This window comes from Plecotus auritus (genome assembly GCF_963455305.1).
Source record: "Plecotus auritus genome assembly, chromosome: 3".
Classification (NCBI taxonomy): domain Eukaryota; kingdom Metazoa; phylum Chordata; class Mammalia; order Chiroptera; family Vespertilionidae; genus Plecotus; species Plecotus auritus.
Window position 1 is genome coordinate 127,094,434 of NC_137772.1, and position 16,607 is coordinate 127,111,040.

Sequence of the window (16,607 nt, forward strand, 5' to 3'; positions counted from 1 at the left end):
TTATATTTTTGTTAAGTAGGCATCTTAAACTGTACTAACATGAATTACAAGACTTTCTGTGATTTGAAAACATTTGCAAATTCAGAGAGTTGGAACTAATCTTAAATTCAGACATCTATTTTAGAACAGAAAGTTAAGAATCCTCAGATTATATACTATTTAGAGTACTGTATCTATAGCTGACATAAATCTGAAGGCAAATTATATATAAATTAAATAATTAAACATGGACATAGGTAATTATAAAAAAGTGATATGTATAAAGGAAAAGTAAAATCCAGCTATCCTGAGGGTAGGAAACTTTCATTCAATTAACTATTGTGCATTTACCAGTAATAGCTAATTGTGCTTGAGAAAACTTAGCTTTACTACATCTAAATTAAAATTTGTGTTGGTTAGAAAAACATTTATAAAAATACACACAAAATCTTGAACTTTAATGTTGAACTAACTTTGAAATATGGCTAGCTGCTTGTGCTGATTTCTGTAAGAAGACTTACTTTAAAATATATATATTATTGTTTTCAGAGAGGAAGGGAGAGGGAGAGGGAGATAGAAACATCAATGATGAGAGAATCATTCATCGCCTGCCTCCTGCACACCCTACACTGGAAATCAAGCCTGCAACCCAGGCATGTGCCCTGACTGGGAATCGAACCATGACCTCCTGGTTTATAGGTTGATGCTCAACCACTGAGCCACACTGGCAGGGCCAAGAAGACTTACTTTTTACCCCTTGTTTGATCATTTCTCATTTGGTTGTAAAGTGATATTGTTGCCAAACTGAAAAGACTTCATGAAAAATGTATGTGGCCATGGGCACCAGTGACATAAAACAGGTTTATATAAAACAGGTTAAGTGAAGTCACAGAAAACCAAACCTAATACATTCTATCTTTAAATTACTTTGGCAAATGTTCAGAAATCTGGATTATATAATACTCTCAGGCCTGAGTTTATTATTTAAAAGATGAACTGAAATATTAATTTTATATATGCTTTTTCAGAGTATAATTTAGAGAATTCTGAACTCTTTTGAAAAAACAAACAAACACATTTCCTGGTATTCTGACTACACACAGTGTATTCTCTTTTGCTAATGTAAAAATTTAAAGGCCCGAAGAAATAAAGTGGGGGGAGGTTCACCATTAACAATCTATATTAATAAAAGGCCCGTGGCCGTAACACCATAACACCATGACCACCAAATGAGCAGAGGCTCTTGCAGCGGGCGGGGCATGAGCTACCAGTGGCCATGGGTGGGGTGGCCAGCTGAGGCAAGCGGGAGCAAGCTACTCATGCATGCTGGGCCTCTATTATTATATCAGATGTAGGCAGAAAGTGGTAAATTCTTGTCTCCAATAACATGATTCAAAATTCTTTTAAACAAAACCACCCTAAATCTGTCCTATTTGTGGAAACACACTGCTCTGGATGATAGTAAATTATATTTATAAAAATGGGAGCAGTTATGTAAATCACATAATGATGTATCACAACAATTATGTAAAAGCAGAGATGTATCTGATTTACAACTCAGATAATTCTCTATTTTTGGTTAATTTTCAGGATCACCCAAAAATATTATCTTAAACTCTATTTTTTTAAAAAAAAACTTGATGAGCTTATTTACAATAACCATTCTTAATTGGTCAGAAATCTGACTAAAAAGATTCTAGCATTGTGCTGATAAAGTCTCTGAAAGACTAATTCAGAATCTATGAAAAAGTAGAATTGAAGCAATATGCAAACTAAATGGCATAATGTTTTTATTATCATCTTGTAATATATCCATATAAATAGGTATGATATTTGCAGTTGTGCCATTTAGTAAAATTGAGTGGGCCACTTTTTTTGTTATTTACAAATAATAAAACAGTAAATTGTGTAAGCTTAATCACTATAAAAATTAAGCAAATGTAGTATTAAGAAACTTAATGGATTGTTTGCAATCAGATACTGTCAAGCAGGAAAACTACCCAATTGGTTATTTAGGTAAAAATACTCTAGAATAACCACAATATTCATAATGTTAACAAAATTAATGCAAACTTCATTTAAGTTTGTCTTAACCAGTTATTATCAATAAAACCTTTGTTTTACCCGCAAGCCTAAATTTTATGGATGCAATTTTATGTTTTACTAGCTACACAATTAAACAAGAAAATCAGAGTAAATCCCAGGAGTCCCCAATAAATGAAGCAAATCACAAGTAATAAGCAATGATTAAATCCAATAACTATAAAGCAGTTTTCTTCCATGAAGCTGTGTGTTAAGGAAGCATGCTTAATATGTTCCTAACACTCACTTCAAAGAAGCTAAAGCACAGAGAAAGGGCAAAACAGAGGATAAGAATGCAGGTTCCTTTCTCCACAACTATTCAATTACTTCGTTGCTTTATCCCTTTCAGTATATGGATAGTCTTAGGCCCTTTCTGCTTGTTCCCTCCTAAAGAATTTACTGGCCCCCTTTAAGGTCGCAAGTGTATTCATGACTTTTTATATTTAATAGCAACACTCCTTGCCCTCAAGAGCTTAAAATCAAATAGAGAACATATTACTATGCTGTGATAAATTAAAAATTCAAAAACACTAAAACTATTAAGTGCCCCTAGGGTAGTTCAAAGCAAGTGCTAGAGGATTCTAGATTTCCAGATATGGTGATTGGGTAGGGCAGTGGTTGGCAAACTGCAGCTCGCGAGCCACATGCGGCTCGCGAGCCGTGGTTTGCCGCTCTGTTGACTAATGAGTTTGCCGATCACTGACCTAGAGTCTCGATTCCAATAATTACAGGCTGTTGTTGTTCCTTGTGATTAAGCCCCTATCCCAGTGGTCGGCAAACTCATTAGTCAACAGAGCGGCAAGCCGCAGTTTGCCGACCACTGGGGTAGGGGGTTGGGGGAGCTTTATTGATGAGGTAGCAGGAGTGGAGCTTTAAAAAATGAATAAATATCAAGTGCTGGAGATGAAGGTAGGAGGGGATTTAAGTAGGCAGGACAAGCTCTGGGATGGCTGAAAAATATAAGATGAAAGAAAAAAGGAAATTGGAGCCAGACTCTACTGTCAGTCTTCACTTCAATTCACAAATATTAGCATGCATATATATGACAGTGCTTTTGAATTTTTAATTTATCACAGAATTTTTCCTAGTAAAAGAAAAATTAACTGACTTTGAAATTTATTTCACAAACTGCACAAGAAAACCATTTCTAAATTTATAGAGTTTTATAAAAAATAATCAGTTCTACTGAAAGAGGCCAGATAGACAGTGAATGAATTGGCTGGATGTCCTCAAAATGGTCACAACAGAGGCACTGGAAGTGAATACTTTTCATGCACCTGCCAATGTGCTTTAACTTAATACAGGAGGACTACCATTTCAGAAGTGTTCAGACACCACTGTTAAGTCAAACCTTGGCCCTTTACACAAAAAGTTATCAAATATGATTTGGATGCTTCATGTCTTTTTATTTGACTGGACTCAGGAAAACCACCAAACTCAATCCAATCAGTCTAATACACTTCAAACTTAGTTCCTTTTGATAAAAAGGATAAAAATTATTCATAGTGCATAACCCAACACTCATATTTTATATAAGCAGGTAGTAACTTGTGGGGGTGGTGGGAGCTGAAATAACTTGTCCCACATTACTTCAACTGGTGCCTCTGTTTACTCCTTTATATAGGACTAGAGGCCTGGTGCATGGATTCGTGCATGGGTGGGGGTAGCCTGGCCTGTGCCTTCTCACAATCTGGGACCCCTCAGGGAATGTCTGACTGCCGGTTTAGGCCCTGCAGTGCACCAAGCAGCAGGTGGCCAGGGAGGAGCCCGAGCTGGGGGTGGGTGCCATGCTGCTCATGCTCATCCTGGACCATTGCGCCTGCCGTTGCCATTTGGTAGCGCTGCTGCAGAGTCGGGAGAGTCTCCTGCTGCCACAGCTGTGCTCGCCAGCCATGAACCTGGCTTCTGGCTGAGCAGCGCTCCCTCTGTGGGAGTGCACCCACCACAAGGGGGCAGCTCCTGCATAGAGCGTCTGCCCCCTGGTGGTCAGTGCACATCATAGCGACTGGTTGACCGGTGGTTTGGTCATAATGGTCACTTGGCTTCTATATATATATATACTAGTGACCCAGCGTGCGAAATTGTGCGAGACCCAGACATCGCACAAGATCTGGGACCCAGAGTCAAGACCCCGCCAACCCACTTGTGCCTCACTGCACACACAGCCCTGCCCACCCGCATGCACCTCACTGTGTACCAGCCTCCTGGTGACCAGTCTTTGGTCGTTACGGCATTATGACCACTGGGTTTTTATTATATAGATAGATGATAATTTTATGTGTCAACTTGGCTGTCTCGTGGTGCCCAGATATTTGGTCAAAGATTATTCTGGAAGTTTTCCGTGAAGGAGTTCTTGGATAAGATTAACTTTTAAACTGGGGGGTCTGAGTGAAGCTGTACCCTCCATAATATGGGTGGACCTCATCCAGCCAGTTGAACAGCTTAATGGAAAAAGGCTGATCTCCGCTGAGCAAAAAGGAATTCTTGCAGCAGACTGCCTTTGAACTCAATTGCAACTCTTCCCCCTTGGGTCTCTGGACTGCCACCCCACCTTATATATAGATATTTTACTTTTCTAAAACTAAAAAGTTTGGTTTGGATTCTTAAATTATCTCACAAAAATAAATAGTGTTTCCTTTCTGACTCATCTTTCTTAAAACATCCATAAATATGCACTTATTACCACCATCAGCCCAACAAGGGTTCTAGAACTATTAAATCTCTATTTCCCATCAAGGATGACAAACACCAATTACTGATCTGCTACTATGTGATGATTAATAGTGACAAAATCTTTACTAAATATATTAATTGTTAAAGTTCAACTTCATGTATGAAACAAAAAACATGAAAACGAATCTTTCCTTTAGGAACTGAAGAATAATTCAAGAATTAGGCAGCTGAACCATGAACATGCAGATTAGGGGCAGAGGTTATCACTCGACACAATGGTTCAGTGGGCCTCTGTGTGCCTATATGCACAGAAGGGTGAGATGTTTAGAAAGAGCACTAAGAAGTCATACACAGGCAGTGCAGGAAATCTCACTACGAAAAATAGGGAAATCAAGGAAGCAACAGTAGACAAACAATATATTACAGTTTGGAAAATATTTTTGACTAAGAGATTACTAAACAGATGGCAGTGGCATATCAAGAGGGATAGAGTAGTGGGATTGGTTTGCCTCAGCTGAATAGAAATATTTTATTACTGATATTATTCAGAATTGGCAGCACATGGTGATACTAAAAACTACTTTTAGCTTGTTTCATTATTATTTTAGAATCATCTACAGATAGTACATGCTCCTGTTGCCTACACCTTGGGTGTACTGCTCCCATCACACCCAACCCTTGATACAGCACTAACAATACAGACGACTAAATAACCTGTTTTATACTATTTCTATGTCAAAGAAAACTTGTTTAAGTCACATTAAGAGAAAGCATTCCCAAAAGAGAGGTAAAAGAATTTAGACTCCATAATTATTTTTACTACTATCTACACTAATAAAAGGGTAATATGCTAATTAGATCGGACAGACCAACATCTTCCGGACAACATTCTGGATGTCCTTCCTGACAAAGCCGGGGGCGTGGCCGGCCTGAAAACTACCTGCAGCCCCTCGCCCAGGCAGGCCCCACCCCCATGGAGGCCCCCCCCCACCACAATAGGGGCGTGGCCACGCTACAAACTGTCTGCTGCCCCTTGCCCAGGCTGGCCACACCCCCCAGCGGGGACACCCATCCTGATCGGGGGCGTGGTCGGCCTGAAAACAACCCACGGCCCCTCAGCCAGGCTTGCCCTGTCCCCCAGCGGGACCCCCCCACCCCGATCTGGGGCCCCCTTCAGGGTAGGCCAGCCAGCCCCCACCTGTGCACCAGGCCTCTATCCTATATAATAAAAGGGTAATATGCAAATTGATCCTAATGGCAGAATAACCAAAATGACCGCTGGACCAGTCACTATGAGGCACACTGACCACCTCTTAGTCCCTTTCCCTGGCTGGCAGACTCCGATTGCCTGATGACCACCCATGGCAGGGGTGGGGCTGGCAAGCGGGCGGGAAAAGCGGACCTCTCGGTCCCTTCCCCTGGCCGTCAGGCACCGATCAACCAATGGCGAACGGGGAACTGGAGGTGGGTGGCGGAGGGGGCCAGGGCTGGCTGCAGGCAGCTGGGGAAGATGGCCCTGATCACAGGCCAGGCCTAGGAACTGTACCCATGCATGAATTTTGTGCGCTGAGCCTCTAGTCCTATATAATAAAAGCCTAATATGCTAAGTGTCTGGTCATCCATTCAACCAATCAAAGCATAATATGCAAATGATATGCTAAGGCAACTCAACCGCTCGCTATGACGTGCACTGACCAGCAAGGGGCAGGCACTCTGACCGGTAGGTTAGCTTCCTGCTGGGGTCCAGCCAATTGGGACTGAGCAAAATGGGCCAGACACGCCCTGGAGCCCTCCCGCAGTCCCTCCCCGTCTGGCCAACTTCCTGCATCACTCCCCAGCCCCAATCATGCACCGGTGGGGTCCCTCGGCCTGGCCTGCACTCTCTTGCAATCTGGGACCCCTCGGGGGATGTCAGAGAGCCAGTTTCGGCCTGATCCCAGAGGCCAGGCTGAGGGACCCCACTGGTGCACAGATTCATGCACCAGGCCTCTAGTAGTTAATACTACTGTAAGTGTTCAAGTACATTATACATTAACATAAAAACTTTAGGACTGGTTTAAAAATCAGTTTGTATTCATCTAATAAACATATTTTCATGATGAAAATATAATTTACAATAAAATGCAACATTATCTCTATAGGAGGAAAATGCCCTTTATGCCCAGATTTTATTCTTTTAGAGATCATAAGAAAGGTCAGTAGCTCAAAAGTAGTTATAGTTTTTCCCTATGCTGACTCCACTCCTTAAAAGCAGAAATTTTCAGCTTCATAAAGACTAAAAGAATTTCTCATTTTTGTGATGTAAATCTACTATTTGTAAATAGATTATTCTAATTCCAATAAATATAAAGGTTGCATGAGGAAAAAATTCTTTCAACCAAATTTCTGATGTGTTATCAGTCTTAGTCTAAATGCTTTCTAGATATGAGAATTGAAGATGAAATAACTACCATTACATGTACTTCCAGATTTATTGAAGGTAAATGAAATATGATATTGCAACATCTGACTTGAAGGACAGAAGTTAAATGCATTAAATATAGAGCAAAACGGTTCAGTAGGCCTCTGTGTGCCGATCAGCTGCACCTGTCTACACACGAGTAGAGTTCAAATCATCATTTCCAGCACTGTGTTTATAACTGTTTGAAATGAAGGCTCTGTTATAAACCATACTATAGTTGCTACCTTCACAAAGAAAAACAAAATTACAACAATGTAATTATATTTGTAATAGAGAATTTGAGGTTTAAATAACTTAAATCTATTAAGTTTTAATAAACAATTTCATGTTAGATGGTAAAAAAAAAAAAAAAAAAAGGCAAAAACTATTCTGCCACATAAAATAAAATCCAATTTCTGAAGTTTTTAAATTCTTAAAATTTAATGCACCTTAACATGGCAAGGCTTCTCAATGATGTACTCAATTTTAATTAATAAAGGCTAAGTGGCATAAGAGTGCTACTAATATAGTGGATTAATATCTCCTCTTCTAACAGGTAACTTAGCAAGCAGTTGGCTCCAAGTTTTATTTTCAAGTTATTCATAAATATGTCAATTTCTAGAGTTTGCTCGGCCTTTAATAATCAATGAAAACAAGTGAATTCTTTATTTACAGACTTAAGAAAAAACAAAAGCTTAGGAAAACAAATGTGTTCTCTTTCACTTCTTCAGTAGATGACAGCTAGCTATGTCAGAAAAGGACACATTATATAAAAAGCTCAATGCGAGGCTATGTTAAGATTGTAGCACTCCCACCCCCTTTTATAAGGTTTACAGGACTATATAGCACTGATATCTAGACATAACTAGAAAATACTCCAAATATAAATGCATCTTTCTTGCTTAAACGTAACTACATATCAACTTACCAAATCTCTATGCAACACCCAGTTAGCATGCAGGTAGTGAATCCCATCTAGGATCTGATATAATAGTGACTTCACCATTCCCCGAGGTAACTGAACTGGCTTCTTATTTGCTTTAGAAGCTCTGTGAAACTTGATTATATGCTGGGGGAAAAAAAAAGAAAAACATCACCAGACACTTAGAAAAGAGGGGACGATAATGTGATGTATAATATTTTCCTAACACAGAAAGAAACACAGGGACTTCCAAATACATTGAAAAAATAATTTTGCATTCTGCTGAATAACAAGTTACTTATAAACTTCCTAATAACTGGAGTTAAATTTTCATTTCTAATCATAAGATAGTGTCTCACAAAATAAATGATTACAATAGAGAAGTAGGAAATAATGTGATTTTATTTTAAAGTATAAATAAAAATTACTTTTAGAGTATATTTAACCAAATTATCCAATAGAAACAAATTATCCAATAGAAAAATTTCCAGAACAGGATCAATTTTTATTTTCTGTAGTGACTAAATGAAAAGAAAAACAGACAAAGAAGCATTGAACAGACTGTCAAACTACAGCAGGAAGGCAGAGGAGGTTGGGGGGCGGGGGGCTGTAAGAGATCAACCGAAGGACTTGTACACATGCATATAAGCATAACCAATGGACAAAAGACACTGGGGGGGTGCAGGTAAAGGCATGTACTGGGGAGAAGGGGAGGCCGGGGGGAGGTCAATGGGAAAAAAAAAAAAGGAGAATACTTCAAACAATTTAAAAAATAAGTAAGTAATAAAAAAAGGAAAAAAAGAAAAACAGAAAAAATTTCAAGAGATACTTTGGCATAGATGTGATACCTATTTATGATATATGGGTTAAAGAAAGCAAATAGGGAAATAGTTCAATAAAATATACAGCATGAAGAAATAACATGTAAATGATCAGTTCACACTGAAAATATTTAGAAATATGAAAAATTCCAATAAAAAAAAAAAGTCTTGTACCATCTGTCAAAGCTTTCTAGGTAAAGTATTAGTGGACATCCAGGAAAACACACCACCACTTCATAAATAGAAAAATGATCACTTTATAAATAACTATATTTCAACAGAAATAAGACCCAATATTTCAAAATCTCTTGACAGCTTTCTTCATTTTAATTAAAGCATTCTTAAACTGCAAAAAAGTAGAGATGTCAGCTGCAGTCAGCTCTGTGGTGCACCACTGTGCATATGCACAAGAGCAGACTGGAGCAGGACTTGTGAGTGGAAATTAAGCATGTGCTTGAAATTAGTAAACATCATTAAAACAAGAGTGAGATATTTAATATTACAGGGTAACACTTTTTTATTTCCTGTTTTCTTATGATATAGGAATAACTAGTGCTTAATGAGTGAAAGCATATTACCTTCCAAAGATAAAATAGACATCAAAGACTACCTGTTGGGAAGTATCATTCACCACATATGTAGTATAATTAATCAATATTTTATTAGTAGCATTACATTATTTTAATTTTCTCCTCAATCATTTTTCTCAAAGCATTTAAGAGCAGGCAAAGAAAATAATAATCTAGAATGTTTTGTCACCTAAAAAATGATGTGGCAATCAAGTCTGCTCAGTTTAGGATGAGCTAGTGGCTCTCAGAGCTTAATAAAATTAAATTAAAATACATCATCTTTTAAAAATGTAAAACCTGCCAGAATGAAAGAAACACATATGGAGGGGAGGTAAGATAATCAATTAATGCTACATACATTTCTTCAGTTAATGCTTTCACTGGGGTTTTACAAATCACTTTTTTACCAATATTTTATAACTACAAAAAAACAGTGTGAACATTTTTACAGTGTGAACATTTTTACCTTTATTTTTATTACAGGGCTATATAACAGATTTAAGGTACGCATACCATGAAATTTCACCAACACTTAAGTGATTTTATAAATCACTCTTTTAATAACTATTTTTTGGTTACCCTCTGCTGTCTTACATTCCAGCTCATTCATTAAAATATTCTAATTAAAAGAAGAAAACAAAACAAACGTTTTAGTAAACTCAATTGTCATTTGGTTTTCATTAAAATGAACATTAAAAGTACTTATCTGTCTTCAAAGAGTATTAATAAGAAGATGATAAAGCCAATGTTGACTATCTATACACATTTGGCAACATTACATACAGTATAATTTGTGGAAGTATGATAATTATACCTTCATGTAAAGTGAAATATTATGTACCAGCATTCTAGAAATCACAGTGAATACCAACCATTATCTTCTATGCTCAACTATGTTTTACTACAAGTCATGTTTATAAACTAGCCTGTAAATCTATAATGAAAGTGTAATATGCTAATTAGACCGGATGTCCTTTCGGACGTCCCTCCCGGACAAAGCCGGGGCTGCAGCCGCGGGATCAAGGTAGCCACCGCGGCTGCAAGGGAGGGTTCCAGGCAGCTGCAGCTGCAAAGGCCTACTCTTGCACGAATTTCATGCATCAAGCCTCTAGTCTTCTCATAAATTGGAATTACATTTGATTTCACGTTAGGCTTGAGGATGTAGTGTTCAACTCGATGTTGACCACCTGATTTACCGAATTTGTATTAAAAGAACCCCAATTTGATTAGATTAGATATCTTTAAAAAGAACAGAAGCTAACAATAAAAGAAAAATCTTTACAACCAGCATGAACAACAATAATTTCATGTATCTAATTCTCTGTTTGAAATAATTATCTCCAGATAACTTATAAAAACAATTTGAATCATATCACATTTAGTATGGAAAATTAAAATCTACAAGGAGTGAAACTATTTCTTAAAAATCTAAAAGCATATAGCCCTAGGTCAGTGGTCGGCAAACTCATTAGTCAACAGAGCCAAATATCAACAGTACAACGATTGAAATTTCTTTTGAGAGCCAAATTTTTTAAACTTAAACTTCTTCTAATGCCACTTCTTCAAAATAGACTTGCCCAGACCGTGGTATTTTGTGGAAGAGCCACACTCAAGGGGCCAAAGAGCTGCATGTGGCTCGTGAGCCGCCATTTGCTGACCATGGCCCTAGATGGTTTGGCTCAGTGGATAGAGCATCAGCCTGTGTAATGAAGGGTCATAGGTTCAATTCTGATCAAGGGCACATGCAGGCTCTATTCCCAGTGTGGGGCATGTAGGAGGCAGCCGATCAATGATTCTCTCTCATCACTAATGTTTCTATCTTGCTCTCCCTCTCCTTTCCTCTCTTGAATCAATTTAAAAAAAAAAATTCTGAAAGCATATAAAACCCAGATAAGTTTCAATTTCTGAAATCTGTTAAAGTTAAAATTGTATAAATAAAGCTAATTCTGAAAATCAGCAAAAGAGTTTGAAACTATTTTACTATTTTGGAAGGTGAGTTTACTTGGAACAGTTTTTATGGAATTTGTGCTTGTTTTACTTCAAAATTTAGTATTTACAAGTATAATTTACTAGAAGCCCAGTGCACGAATTCATGCAGCAGTGGGGTCCCTTGGTCTGGCCTGTGGGATTGGGCCGAAACCCGTTCTCTGACATCCCTCGAGGGGTCCCAGATTGCGAGAGGGCACAGGCCAGGCCCAGGGACCCCACCGCTGCACGATTGGGGCCAGGGAAGAATGCGGAAGGTTGGCCAGCCAGGAAGGGACTGTGGGAGGGGGCTCCAGGGCATGTCCGGCCCATTTCACTCAGTCCTGATCGGTCGGACCCCAGCAGCAAGCTAACCTACTGGTTGGAGCATCTGTCCCCTAGTGGTCAGTGTACATCATAGCAACTGGTCAAACAGTCGACTGTCTGCCCCTGGTGGTCAGTGCACATCATAGTGAGTGGCCTTAGCATATCATTAGCATATTATGCTTTGACTGCTTGAATGGACGACTGGACGACTGGACAATTAGCATATTAGGCTTTTATTATATAGAATAGCTGAATGAAAAATGTGAATTATTTTGAAGATTTCTGAAAGTGAGCCAGGATATTATAATCCTTTACATATCAATATATATATAGGCTGTGGCAAAGTAGGTTTACAGTTATGATTATGAGAAACACACATTGTGTTCTTGTATCATTATTGAAACAGATATTATTCTGGTATTATTATTCATTAACCATTGTATTATTTTCCATGCAAACAATTGTAAATCTAATTTTGCCAAGCCCTGTATCTTTATTTATCTCAATAAATGCACTGCTATAATGAACTCAGCAAATACAGATCAGCATGCAAAACAAAATGAAGTGTTTAAAGACCTTATTACTTTTAAATATCAGAAAAAAATATATAATTCACAGTAGTGAAGCAATATTTAACGAATAAATGTAATATGTACGGGATCTTGTTTATTTGTTTTTTAAATTGTAATCAGGTCCCACTTTTTCTCCCATTGCCCCTCCCGCCCAGATTCCACCCTCTCCAAGCCTTCACCACCATGTTGTCTGTGTCCATGGGTAATGCAAGTATGCATATAGGTTCTTTGGTTAATCTCTTCCTGCCCTCCCCTTCCCCCTTCCCTCTGAGATGTGTCAGTCTGTTCCATGTTTCCATACTTCTGGTTCTATTTTATTCATCAGTTTATTTTGTTATTAGATTCCTTGTTCATTTATTTTTATTTTTAGAGTCAATTGCTGATAGATATGTATTTATTGCCATTTTATTGTTCAGATTTTTTATCTTTTTTTTTTCTTTACACATAACTGATCAGGATATAAGTTTTGCGAGTATATTTCAAAATTATTTTGCCTATTCCGTTACACATTTTCATAATATACACTAGTGGCCCGGTGCACGAAATTCTTGCACAGAGGGAATGGTTCCCTCAGCCCAGACTGCACCCTCTCCAATCGGGGACCCCTTGGGGGATGTGTGACTGCTGGTTTAGGCCCAATCACAACTGTGAATTTGCAGGAAAGAGAGACAAAGTCTCTGAGAGAAAAGGGACTAGACATGAGTTCTATTACCAAGTAGGGGTCAAATTGAGAAGAGAATGAATTAATCCAAACTTTTTCAGATCCCAGCTTTTAGCACATTTAAACTCCTCTCCCATGTCTGGTTAAGTTGTGAACAGCTGCCCTGTCCTTACCAACTTCGTTCGAACCTTCCTGGTTTCCCCAGGAAATGCTTCTGAAGGAAGCTTACTTAAATCTTAATTGGCAATAAAACAATGAGAAAATAGTAATCATTGAATTCGTGAAAAAAAATTGTGCGATTTTTAAAAATTAGCTCAAGGTAAATTTAATAGATGAAATATGTTGTTCATCAAGCAACTCGGAAAGTGGAAGGTGAGTTTTGCAAAGCAAATATGCTAAACTCAAATGCATGTGCCTAATGGTCTTCTCATCACTTTGGGTGTTGATGTTATTGTTAAATTTTAGCTTTTCCGGCTGCAGCAGGAATTATAGGAGATGCGTGTTTCCGGGCTCTTAAACAGACATAAAGTGCTGGTTCATTTCTTCTTCCTCGAAATCAAAACGTTTATCTCTCCTACACACAGAATATAGAATTCCCCTAGAATCATCATGAACCAATAAGAAAGGTTTAGATACAGAAGAAAACGTGCAGCAGAAAACTATTTTCCCAACTGTAGCTGCTCCCCTTTTGTCCCCCAAGACTAAAATATTTGTACTGAGTGTAAATTACACCTTATAGATTCTGATTTCTTGACAATAAGGAAGGTATACTTAAACCAGGTATTTGAAATTTTTTACTTTGGCAGCTAAATTACTCCAATTTTTACTAAAATTGATAAGGTCTGAGTGTGCCTCCAATGATGTTATATATGTACTAGTGGCCTGGTGCACAAAATTCGTGCACGAGTGGGAAGAGGAGAGGAGGTTCCCTCAGCCCAGCCGTCACCCTCTCCAATCGGGGATCCCTTGGGGGATTTCCAACTGCCGGTTTAGGCTTGATCCCATAGGTTTTGGGCCTAACCAGGCAGTCAGACATCCCTCTTGCAATCTGGGACCGCTGGCTCCTAACCGCTTACCTGCCTGCCTGCCTGATCGCCCCTAACTGCCTCTGCCTGCCTGCCTGATCTCACCCCCAACTGCTTCTGCCTACCTGATCACCGCTAACTGCCCTGCCAGCCTGATCTCGCCCCCAACTACCCTACCCTGCTGACCTGGTTGCCCCCAATTGCCCTCCCTGGCTGGCTTGATCTTATCCCCAATGTACCTCCCCTGCTGGCCTGATCTTGCCCCCAACTGCCCTCCCCTGCCAGCCTGATCTCGCCCCCACTGCCTCAGCCTGCCTGATCACCTGCCCGCCTGATTGCCCCCAACTGCCCTCCCCTGCTGGCCTGATCTCGCCCCCAACAGCCCTTTCCTGCCGGCCTGATCTATGGCAGTCAGCGTCAAAAGCTCTGCCTCCTAGGCAGCCATTGGCTCCTCGCACTTCACCCAGATTTGGTTCTGTTTGGTCGGTTTCTATGCCAGTCAGTGTCAAAAGCTCCACATCCTAGGCAGCCATTGGCTCCTCACAGTTCGCCCAGATTTGGTTCTGATTGGTTGGTTTCTATGCCAGTCAGCATCTCCGGGCCTATCTCTGGGCCTGATCAAAAAGGCGGGGCTGATCAGCAGCCCCCGTGGAGGCCTGGAGAGAAAGATAAAGGGAGGCACAGCTACTGGCAAAGCCCAGAGAGAAAGAGAGAGGCAATGGCTAATCAAGAGCTGCCATGGAGGCTGTGGATCAGACCCTGCCTCTCTCTCCTGGCCTCGCTCCAGGCCTGATCCGCTGCCCTCTTGGCAGTCAGTGCTGGGACTGCAAGACTGACTTCCGGTGTTCAGTCGAGCCTTTGGGCAGTCGTTATGGAGCCTGGGTTTTTATATATAGGATATCCAAAAATCTTATCTCCAATATGGTATTTTACTTTATTTTATATTTTAATTTATCTTTATTGTTGAAAGTATTACAGATGTCCCCTTTTCCCCCCTCAATGGCCCCCTCAACCCTGTTTCTTCCCCCTCCCCAGACCTTCACCCCATTATTATCTGTGTCCATGGGTTGTTTATATATGCATATAAGTTTAGATTTTTAAAAAATGTAATTATTATATTTAACAAAGGAGTCAATCAATTTTTAGATATTCAAGATTCTTATAAATAAATATTTTTAAAACAATCTTTTTAGTAAATACAAAATACTGAGGCAGTTGTTTGTATTTCAGCTGGACAAAGTATATTTAAATTCTTAGTTTATAATAATTTTTATCAATATAGCATCATTTTTTTCATTATATAAGCTAAACTGATAAAGTTCAATTACTTGACTTCAAGAATCTTCAAATGTTTGAGTCTAGATATCTAAAATTTTCTCATTATAGGTCAGACAAACACTAAATAACTAAAAGCCACAATCTAATCTACTTTCATTCTGACCTAATTTTGTAGTAGAGCTCTCTGCCACAAAGAATTCTTCTTATAGAATATGCCCAATTCTACTAAGTACAATTTTGAATTTCTGATAATGAAAATAGAAAATACATTAGAACACTGATTATTAATTGTGAATGATATTCAAATTATGATTAATAATAGTTTCATACATTTGTATCATATACTTAGTTTATAAAGCTTTTTGAATGCAAAATTATGCTTCAAAATATCCTGTAAAAAAAGGCAAGAAATGTATTATATTTTACAGATGGGAGAAACTACAGCTTCACAGCCATTAAGAGACTTGCCTAATGGCACTTGACAACAGAACCACCAGATCTGTCTAGTCTTCCAAATATAACATATTTGTCTCTCTACATGAGGAGACCACCTTCTCATTTTATATTCCTTCACACTACAGAATAAAAAGGAAATATGCTGCTTTTAAATTTTATAACAAAAGTTTATACAGATTTTTTAATTTTTATCAAAAATGTATAGCTAGGCAACAATATTGAATAGCTGTTTATACTCTTCAGATTCTATTTTTTTCTGTAATATGTTACAAAGGTCAAACTAGAAAAATCAAAATGTGACACAAAGCAAAATATTCTAGACTTGGCACTATATAAACTACATTTTATGAGGTTACTTCTATTTTGAAATGTTTTTAGTCACTCTTATTACCCCTGATTGAAACTAGTGACCCTATGTCTACCAGCAATTCACCTTACCCAGAGGTCATGTTCAGCGTAGTCAAACAGAAGCCATACTTTCCTGTCTGCATGAGACAGAAACACCTTTTGAAGAGAGATGACATTTGGATGCTTAAGCTCTCGAAGTAACTGCAAAACAAAGGAAATCCATTTAAAAATCTTGGCCATAAAAATGTTTGAAAACACAATTTGTAAATCAAAGGCAATACAAACCCAATCCTAAAATCTAATAGTTTTCAATCCTAAAAATCTAGTAAGTCCCCACACAATTTTACATGTCCATACAAGGTGCTTCAGTAATAAATGAGAAAAAATCTTTGGGGAAAAGATATTATCAGAATAAATCTACCTTGTTATTTAGTTCAGCGGTCACCAACCTTTCGGACCTCACGGACCACCAGTGGTCTGGGAACCACT

At 38.6% G+C, this 16,607-nt stretch overlaps 1 protein-coding gene across 4 annotated transcripts in view; it reads right to left on the reverse strand.

Moving 5' to 3' along the window:
• The window catches only part of CDK8 (cyclin dependent kinase 8), a gene marked incomplete at its 3' end in the record, with an annotated part of 181,582 nt that overhangs the window by 72,027 nt on the left and 92,948 nt on the right, over nt 1-16,607 (reverse strand). For all 4 annotated transcript variants that reach the window (XM_080659948.1, XM_080659949.1, XM_080659947.1 and 1 more), the window contains exons 3-4: nt 16,209-16,319; nt 8,103-8,243 (exon numbers count right to left, since the gene is read on the reverse strand). In XM_080659948.1, the coding sequence (XP_080516074.1) occupies nt 8,103-8,243; nt 16,209-16,319 (252 nt within the window). The remainder of the gene's footprint in view (nt 1-8,102; nt 8,244-16,208; nt 16,320-16,607) is intronic.